The sequence below is a fragment of the Mytilus edulis genome, chromosome 8 (assembly GCF_963676685.1).
Source record: "Mytilus edulis chromosome 8, xbMytEdul2.2, whole genome shotgun sequence".
Classification (NCBI taxonomy): domain Eukaryota; kingdom Metazoa; phylum Mollusca; class Bivalvia; order Mytilida; family Mytilidae; genus Mytilus; species Mytilus edulis.
Window position 1 is genome coordinate 81,110,305 of NC_092351.1, and position 10,404 is coordinate 81,120,708.

At 30.7% G+C, this 10,404-nt stretch overlaps 2 protein-coding genes across 2 annotated transcripts in view; one reads left to right on the forward strand and one right to left on the reverse strand.

Annotated features, from left to right (window-relative positions):
• LOC139484419 (von Willebrand factor D and EGF domain-containing protein-like) overlaps window positions 1–3,018 on the reverse strand; it is a 30,295-nt gene extending 27,277 nt beyond the window's left edge. Inside the window, exons 1-2 of the mRNA XM_071268151.1 lie at window positions 3,012–3,018; window positions 2,337–2,531 (exon numbers count right to left, since the gene is read on the reverse strand). Coding sequence (XP_071124252.1) covers window positions 2,337–2,531; window positions 3,012–3,018 — 202 coding nt within the window. The remainder of the gene's footprint in view (window positions 1–2,336; window positions 2,532–3,011) is intronic.
• A 1,803-nt stretch (window positions 3,019–4,821) lies between these two features.
• On the forward strand, window positions 4,822–10,239 carry LOC139487139 (pancreatic secretory granule membrane major glycoprotein GP2-like). The gene is made up of 5 exons (XM_071272124.1): window positions 4,822–4,936; window positions 5,683–5,877; window positions 7,379–7,543; window positions 8,442–8,504; window positions 9,996–10,239. Exons 1-5 carry the CDS (start codon window positions 4,858–4,860, stop codon window positions 10,205–10,207), a joined length of 714 nt encoding a protein of 237 aa, XP_071128225.1. The 5' UTR covers window positions 4,822–4,857; the 3' UTR covers window positions 10,208–10,239.
• Window positions 10,240–10,404: the final 165 nt, after the last annotated feature.

The following is a 10,404-nucleotide window of genomic DNA, read 5'->3' on the forward strand; positions in this document are numbered from 1 at the left end:
TGTTCTCTTGACAATTCACTATAATCGGTAAAAACACATTAAATCATCATACATTATACTGCAGAGACTAAGCAACACAAATCTGAATCAGGCTATACGAATTTTGAAAGCAGAAATACGTGAAACTGCTTTTGCGAGACAATGCCACGATAGAGACTCATTTTACATGTATTACTGCCCTTAAAACAATGACACAGTCTGAACCTATGTAATAATCCGTATGTAATGCTAACATTAAAATTACGCAACGTCTTTTGATATGAGCGTCACTTGACAAAATTGATTCAACTTTCGAATTGCAACCTTCTCATTGACAATGAAGTAAAAATGAAATTTATGTTTATTTATTTGAAAAAAACCTACATATTTGAAAGCGAGAATTAAAAGAAAAATATAGTGATGTATTTTTTTTAGTCCGTCCTTATAGTTTAAAATCACACTAAAATCAACTATTATGTTTTTTTTAAAGTATTACGTTTCGGTCTATATATTAAATTAAAAAAATCAATCTAAACAAACCAAAGCAGTATGCAGAAGGACAAGACGTTGTTGGTTTAAGATAGTAAACGTAATAATTCCCACAATTCTTGATCTTTATGTTACTACGTTCGTTGCAACAATTTCCGCGAAAATCTGATGAGCAGGCAACTCTATCCACTGTTTGGTCTTTTTGAGGGAATATCAGTTCGTTTGGGTCATTGATGCCTTCTGTAATGAGTAAGCTTAATTATAACAAATTACATATGCATCAGTTCTTCGAATATAAAACATAAATAAACCTCCAAGATAATCGTTTACATCTTTTTTTATATTGAGTTTATCTTGTATTTCATAGTCACCCTTTATGCATCTTAGCTATACAACTTCGCTCAATAATTTCTAATTACAAAAAAAAAAAGGATGTGGTATAATTGCCAATGTGACAACATGGACAGCTTTCCACAAGTGATCAAAAGTCACAGAAATAAATATATTCATATCAAATCTTTTGTTAATGATGATGTCCCAAATATTCCACATTTCAGTGATCGCTAGTGTCTCATTCATTCCAGTGAAATTGGCATTCAGGATTCCAAATACATTTGAAAGTATTGATCTGTTTTCGTAATACATACTTTAAACTATTGCTTAGGTCTATGCAAACTTTAAGGGTTTATCTTTCCCAATATCAACTGTAGAAAATTCTAAGCCGTAACTACCCTTTCCCTGATCGTTTTGCGTTGTAATACCCCAATTGATATAAGTGTCGGCGCTCCTGACTCAGGAAAAAGCACACACAGTGTTATGAGAAAAAATGACTTAATGGCTTCAGATACATGACATTGTGATTATTTTAGATTGTTGAAAAACTAAAAACAGACACATATGAGAAGGGACGCACGGGTCTATAGATACATGAATAATACGGCATACACTTGAAACAACAGTAATTTACCGATGTTCATTTAGGAAAGACGGAATAAGAGTATGAATGGAAAGAACATAGTGGTCTACAGATGGTCGAGTCAACAAATGATTATCAATTTTTAAATTTTATACAAAACAGTGAAATTTTGTTTGAAAAAGAAACTCGATGAGATTGCATGAACTAAAAAAGTAGCAAGACCAGCTGCATGACATGGAAAGAAGTTGGAAGCAAGATAAAGTTCAATTTATTACGAATATGAAAAAGAAAATGCGCTTCTCCCATCCCCTAACCCCAACTGGTTTTTAGCTTCAGTGCGCAAGTACCATTTCCTAAACCTAATGAAATGTTAGCATGCAGTTTGCTTACTTTTTGTTTACGAGAAAGAAACAAAATATACAATATAAACATTAATGAAAAAATGTTAAAAAAAAAAAAAAACTTCGTTCACCCCCCCCCCCCCCCCCCCAAAAAAAAACAAAAAAAAACCAAACGAAAGATGAAAAAGCAAGCTGAAGAAATATAAATTGAAACAACTACTTTAAAGGATTAAATGAAAAGAAAATATACCTTTATGGTTTACTTTTTGACTTGGAGAGAGAGTTGTCTCATTGGCACTCATACCAAATCTTTTATACTTTAATTCCTTTACAATGGATGAAAGTTTCATAGTAGAATACCTCATACTAGAGCATGTTGGATACTGATTGATTTCACATTTACGATTACAACAAAAAGATAAGTTGAAACATTCATTGTGATTGAGTTATTAATATGAGCAGGTATTTCAAACGACAACAAAAAACCCGTTTTATAGTTGATGATGCATGTAGTATGCTGTTATATAAATTCCCTTTACTGATGTCTTTTTAATGAAAATGGATGATATAAATACAACAAATATATATTAGTTTATGATAGAATCTAATACCTCTTGATAGATAAAATGGATCAGCTGTGCCGCATCTGAACCCAAACTGTGGGCATTCAGTTGGCATCATCTCGCCTGCTCCACTTGTGACTCTATACCAACCCTCATCCAAAAAGCTATCACATATTACATTCGTATCTGTATATGCAACAGATCTTTTCCATTCCGAAATCTGAAACGTTGTAAAACAGGGTTCTGAAATATAATAAGAATATAATATTAAAACAGTGTCAATAATTAATAACAATTGCAATTTGATATACAACTTGTTTCGTTCATTAAAAATTTCGAAACTTAGACGAACATTTATAAAATAAGAATTTAGAAAATTACACCTACCATTTAAAGCTGTAACTGAAAAATTCATACAACAAAAGAGCAATATCACCAACTGTAGTATTGAGACCATAGTTTCATCTATTATTAATATAAGACTTATTCTCTAAATATATAGTAATATGCATACGTTTATTAAAATGGATTTGAAGAAATTCTATTCTCTGATTTTTGATTTGACGACGAAGCAGGAAGGCGTTTTATTGTTTTTATATATACGTATAACATGCACAATGATAACAAATTTAAAATTATTTATGATTTAATTTTAGTATTAGTTTTCGTAAAAGGAACGAAGAAAATAAATTAAAACAATAAAGCAATATATATTAAACCTACTTGACATTTTTGTAAAATCATGTTTACTTTTCTCATGCCTAGATTAATTTCTGAAGCACTGACTAAGTGAACTTGCAAATACTAAGTCTTATCTTAATTCGTCTAAACATCAGCCTTACATTGTTTGGTGTGTAAATATGCTCTTTAGACATAGATACTTAAAACTACTTGGAAGTAAAAAAAACTGACAAAAGATACGACATGGACATTCCATTTCGTAAATAAACTGAAAACACAAGGAGTAAAACGCATAAAACAAACAAACAAACAAAACACATAACACAACATAGAGAACTGAAGACTGGGCATCACAAAGCCCACCAAAAAACATGCGTTGATCTTGTGTATGTCCTGAAGGATAACCCCATCCTACTCCACGCGAGGCACCCATCGTGTTGCTCGTGTAACTAAGTGCAATCCGGTCATATGTATTATTTGGTAGGTCACACTCGGGGAAAAGGGGACGGGATTGAAGATGCGATAAATAAAACATGTCTATCGTCATTCCATAACTGTCAACCAACTCGTAAGGATGTCAGCAAAAATAAAGAAAAAATGATTTGAAGAAAAACAGGCAGCAACGACTGTTACTAGATTTTTCTTTCTTTTTTATATGAAAATAATACTTTATAATTTCAGTGTGTCAATTATTGTCAATAACACTTCTCTGATTTGCATCCGCAAGGAACACTCAAAACTAATTATAAGAAAGTCAACTATGCATATGGAAACGTGTTAAGAACCTCATAACCATAAATGACGAAACCTACGTTTAATACGCATGCGTGCGTCCAGAGCGCTGTTCTTAATTTACCTTGTTCAGTACCGGTTTAAACCAAACATGTGAAATCCAATGCTTATAAAATCCAAAATTTATAATTAGGAATTTACATTTAAACAATAGTTTGAGGGAAACAAAATATTGTGATTCAAAACATTGTCAAATCTAGACCGATTTTAATAATAAACCATTGGTTTCAACCATACAAATAATTAAATAATTCGCAACAACAAACTCAGTCTGCTGTAGAGTCTACAGGTTTTTCATATCATATGGCTGTAACAGAATGTGAGAAAGTAACTTTTTGAAGATGTAGCCGTTGAAAAACGTATTTTGATCATTCTATATTTTTTTTTATTTCATTTGGTATCTGATGGAGATGTGTCTTGTTGGCAATTGCACCAAATCTTCTTTTTCTATCTGCATGTTGATACAAAACTGAGACCTAGGGTAATTTGCTTTGTATTTGTGATATAATTGTATTTTCTAACTATTTCGGGTTTTCTTCTAAATTTAAACTGTGTATATAAAATAATCATATGCATATAATACTATTTCATTTCAAATAACGTTCTTGAACGCCCAATATTTTTTATATGACAGGATTTTATCAACTTCTTTCAAAAATGTTTCACACATATAATTTATTTACCAAAACAAAACTGTTATTTGTATTCTTTTAATCAGAAAAAAAGGTCATAGTATGCCAACAGGAGTTCAATAAATAAACTCATCATAGATACCAGGACTAAATTTAGTATATACGTCAGACAACAGATAGTAGCAATGACATAAGTAAATATAAAACATATGCAATAAAGGTTATTGCATATAAATTATTCCAAAGTAATGAAACTGTAAAAAATAAAGATCCAAATTTATTGTATTTAACATTCTCAGGTTATATATTTTATACTATTTGACGGTTATAAATAAGGACGACTGTTTTATGACACTTAAGTGTATTATGGCAACTTCTGAAATTCATCGTAAACTTCATATTTATGACTTTTCTAATACGGAAGTCAACTGGTGATATGAATATGATAACAAATCGAAAATGCCATGTGTATTGGAAAGATGTTTAAAAACAGTGTTAAACTATGGTGCTTTACACTATTTTGTTTAAGCATTTCTACAGCAGGTTTGTGAGTTTTTGTTCAAATTATATTAATTTTGTCGATTGTTGTCATTATTTGAAATATATAATAAAATATTTTTTCTTGTTTACATTTCGAAACCCTTCGAAAAAGAAATGGCAATGAGGAGATCGGTATGATTTTCACTTTTCATATGAATACATTTCTAAGACTAAATACCTACTTTTTGCCTATTTTTAAGTCCTGAACCAAATTAAACTTTCAATATTTTTTGTTTAAATGGTTTTGAATTGTTCTGGTTATATTCTAAGTTAAGCTGAGAAAACAAAACCTAATAAATGTTTAAAAAAAAATGTTCAAGTATTTTCCTGCATTCAAATGAGAAATTTTGACAGTCAAATTTCCAACTATTAATCATTTCTTACTTGTTCTAAGCATAGAAAAAACTGAAGATTAAATAAAATGAATATACATTCAATATAACGTGATATAAGGGAACCAAAACATGTGATAAAGAAAGCATTGTAACATGAACTGACGATATGTTACAAGTCCAATATATATTCAAATGGTTCTACAATATACATAAATAATAAAAGATAACAACAAAAATGGCATTGAAATAGAAGAATTCTCAATACAATTGTAAATTAATTACCAAAAGATGCAGTTTCATCGACTTCACGCATTTGTTTCATCCCATAACTTTTAAATCTTAAAACAAAAGAGAATAAAATAAAGTTAAATAGAACATAATTGTATGAAATCATTTTGCAATATTTTGCTACAGAGGATCCTTGTAGAGACTACGTTGAATTGGATAATTGGAAAAGATCAGTCAGTAATGGTGACACATACCAACTGTGTGACTCATTTCTTGTTCCTGGATGGTACCGGGTGATAAGTAAAGCAGGCCAGGAAATGCCAACTGAATGTATTAGAGGAGGTTTCAGGTGTGGAACAACTGAGTCTATCTGGATGAATGGTAAGTTAAACTATGGAGTACAATAACTAGTTTTAATTCATATATAAACACATAAAAGCATGATTTGGTATTTGTACCCTGTCTAGATCTAGTATTTAATATATGCATACTTTTGCTAACCCTGGTCCTTATGCAGCCTATAACATATGTTTCCAATAGTCTGCTACAGCGGTAATCATACAAATCAAACAAAGAACCTCAGGAAATAATAAAGAACAAATACATATGAAAGGCTTCAAATGCATCAAAATTATATAAACTTAGAATAATATAAATAATTCATTATTAACTGCAAAGTCATATTTCAGTCCAGGACGTTTTGAAAATGATGAAATATATCTACCTTAATGTTTTTCATAGATCTGTATATATTCAATTACATTAATTTATAAGGTCACTGATTATTTTATTTTGACCATTTGCTAATATAAGCATATGGTGCTAAATTATTATATTACTTATTCGGTTGAATTGTCAACAAAGGGCCGAAACTCTTAAAAAGTAAAAAAAGAACAAAGACAAAAATGCTGAAAAATGAGTTACATTTGTCTTATTCCTGACTGAATGAATGTTGAGTCAAACAATGAGGTAATATAACTAGTTTTAATTTCCAAAGACTACTTGTTATGCGATATTGCTCTGAATAGACAATCAATATCCCAGGATACCATTTATCATCTGCTAAGCAGGCAGCATTATTCGAAAAGACTCGGTTGCCCAGAAATAAAGAAAGACATTTCAACTTCTTTGTCGAAAAATGTTGACCCGAAGGTTGACGAAGTCGGCTTTGATGGCTTTGTATTTTAAGTCAGTACATCATATTAGAACATATTTCATTTAAGATTTTTTTTTAGTATACGCAGTTGTTATTGATAAAATACAGCATGCTTTTATATCCCTTGATATGATTTTTTGAATAAAATCGACTAGTTTCTTTGGAACATAAAATTGACAAAACAATGCCTAAATATTGCAGACTTTAGTTGTTGTCTTAGATACTAGCAGCTGGATACCAGTGATATTTTAATATTTCAAACGAAAAGTATGATATGCAAAATTATCAATAATAGAGATCAAAGGAAACACATAATTTAAAGTGAATTAAAACTTTCCATTACATAGGAATTATTTGAAAATCATGTACAATATATAAAAGAAATTTAACATGAATGGTTGTCTTCAAATTTCTGAAGAATTAAGTAATACTATTTAACTGAAATAATAACTATAGGATAAGACACAAGTTATAACAAACAATGAGTCATCTCTTTATATAATCAATACGCATGCATGATTGCAAGACAATATTTATTAAAAAGTTTGGTTTAAGTATAGCGGAAAGTACAAAATAACACATGATTGGAAACCTTTTATCGATTAACAGCGAGATCATGATTCATCTATATAAAATTTCTTTTGGAATTTGGACCATGTGGACTAAACTTTAACACATACATAAATTCGCTACACGAATAAAACAATCAAAATATATATGTTATAGGTACATTTCCTGATGCGGAAGAAGTCAACAATGTTACAGCATGTGCATCAGATTATCACGACAACTGTTGTGCAAGTTCCTACGACATTCAAGTCAAGAATTGTTCTGGATATTATGTTTACAACTTAGTACCAACCAAGTCCTGTCCACAAGCCTATTGCTTTGGTATGCATTTATTTAAAACAATTTACACATTGCTTTAACCAAAGACTTTCAACCTAAAAATGTTAATATAGTGATCACTATTGTTTTTATGATGTTTTTGATAAAATGTGTGCACAACTGGTTTCGTTTTACGAACAACACATAAACGTATAAATATAACAAATTCACAATTCACATATGTCAAATAAAACATATATTCATTAAAGTTAAAGTAACAAGCTACTACTGTCATTTAATCGCTGACAAAGGTCAAATTAAAGTAGTATAACTTGTTTTGTAGGATCACCAAGCACCATATGTCACTTTATTTCGAAAAAAAGTAACGTTTGCTGTGATGTTTAGTCGTATGAAAAACATGACAAACTGTTACCAAGTCTGGAAAATGGCCATTGTTACATTATAGTTCGTTTCTGTGTGTGTTACGTGTCGGTGTTGTGTCTCTGTTGTGTCGTAGTTCTCCTATATTTGATACGTTTCCCTCAGTTTTAGTTTGTAACCCAGATTTGTTTTTTCTCTATCGATTTATGAATTTTGAACAGCGGTATACTACTGTTCCTTTATTTGTATCTTTATGATAATGTGTACTCTTTTCTCGGCAGCTGCTTCAATAAGATTTAATTATGATATTAATCAAACAATTATTTTAATAATATCATAGATTAAAATAAAATGTATAAGTAAACTATCTAGCTAACCTTTTACAAATCTGCAATATAGTTCCACTTCCCCGAATTGTAGGTTGCTTATGCATACATTTACCAGATATAATTATTCGTTTTTAAGAAATTGCGAAACCTATCGATTCATTCTCTAAAGGAACATTAAATGTCAACAATTTCAACAAGTAAAGTAATGTTATGAATGCTCTTTTACTTTATATTTTTTTTTATATAACTAGGTTATGAGTTGCCTTGTCCAATAGGCGAAACATCTCCGACTGACTTTACTCCAGGGTGCAAGTGTAAGCATATTTGCATTATCAGTATATAACACACTACATTTGTTGTATTTCATTATCTGATATTCAAATGAGAAATACGAATGTCAGGAATATGACAGTTCTTGTCTATTAGTTTTTGATGCGTTTTGTTATTTGATTTTGCCATGTGAATTATAGACTTTCCGAATTGATTTTAGAATTAGGATTTGTAGAATTTTGTTTTATTACCAAGGTACACGATCATTGTTTCAATACATTATCATTGTATAGAACTACTGTTTTCTTTGTTTGCATAGGAAGACTTTGGATAAAGGAGGATAATAGTTAATAATCTTTGTGAGAGCAGTATTCAATAACTTCATTTTTATTCCTTGTTAATTTTTGATTAAGAAGAAATCAATTTGTGTCGTTCGTTCCAGTTGCATCGATGACCAAGTAATGTAAGTAGTCGAACTACTGTAATACTTGCCTATAACGCTGAGGTAATGAGTTCGAACCCCGCACGTGGTAGGTGAGCTAAATTCCAATCTGAATTCACTAGGTTTGTCAGTTATCCTACCAAAAATTGTTGCTTCACGTCGGGCCTTCCGGTTTCATTTTCCACAAATAAACACTAACCGAAATAGCATAAAAATGCAAAATATTGATTTTGTAATCAGTAAATTAAAATAATATTATTGTTTTATACATGTGCACATTCATGGCTCTACAATTTGTCAATATTTTGCCATTGTACAAAGTTATGTTTTTCTATTACTGTTCATGATTTGTTTACACTAGATCTATAAGGTGTTTGGTGTTTTCTGATTGAAAATTTAGTCTTAGAGGCAATCCTCGTGTTGCTTATATTTATACAAAACCGACGATAAATGTTATTCTGTAGTTCATATTCGGGGAAAAGGTGACGAAATCGAAATAACGACAATTTGCACATTTCATTCACCATCTTGAAACAGATATTCCATAACGGTCAATCAATTCGTTGGCATTTTCAAATTATGGAGAGGTGATTTCAAATTCACCTCCTGGAACTCTTGGTTAACTAAGTTCCTTGTGAACAGCAGCCCGTCCTTTGTCCTTTTTTCGAATTTTAATCTCTGACTTCCTATTTAAGTTATATTTACTCCCGCTTTACTTTAATACTTCAGAATATAAAAAAAAGAATATTTAAACTTGATTTAATCTCCCTTATTTTTATTTAGAATCATAATTCTTATAATGCAACATTTGTAAACGTTCAAAATTCAACTAGTTGAAGTTTGTCCTGATTAAAGATAACATGTTTTCAGTTTTCAAAACTTTTTTTCAAAAAGTTTTGAAGATTTAAGACGTGTCGTTCAATATATGAAATATATGAAAACACGGAAGCAAGAGTTTGATTCGATGTGAAAATGCGGACAAATGTCTACTCCCTTCTTTTTCATATTGTTATTACATAAATGGAAATTCAATTAAAACATGAATTTATGACGGTTTAATCATAGAAATAAATGCTTCGAATGTTTGATGTAGATGATGCTTGTCTCAAGATAAATCACGATGAAATAGACGATTGGAGGCGTTCAGTAGCAAATAACAATACATTACCAGCTATATGCGATTCCTTCCTTAAACCAGGATGGTACAGACCAACAAGCAAGGCTGGACAATTTATGCCTACAGAGTGTCCGGTGAACGCTTTTACATGTGGAACAACGCACCCGATATGGATGAACGGTATATAAAGTCAAGCATACCATTAAATAAATCAATGATCAGTCACTTATTAATAGCATACATTTATATGATTGTATTCCATCGTTACCGCTGCTGAGGTATTGTCCATGCTTGCCGGTCTTCCAGGGTACCAGTGAACTGGTATTCATCGCTTCGTGTAAACACTTTTGATATTGTTTTTTTTTTAAATATTGTTTTATCTGAG

Coding starts and splice junctions, on each gene's coding strand:
- LOC139487139 (XM_071272124.1), top strand. CDS start 4,858: ATGTGTATTGGAAAGATGTTTAAAAACAGTGTTAAACTATGGTGCTTT. Junction 4,937..5,682: donor TTTAAGCATTTCTACAGCAG/GTTTGTGAGTTT, acceptor ATTTTGCTACAG/AGGATCCTTGTAGAGACTAC. Junction 8,505..9,995: donor CTTTACTCCAGGGTGCAAGT/GTAAGCATATTT, acceptor TGTTTGATGTAG/ATGATGCTTGTCTCAAGATA.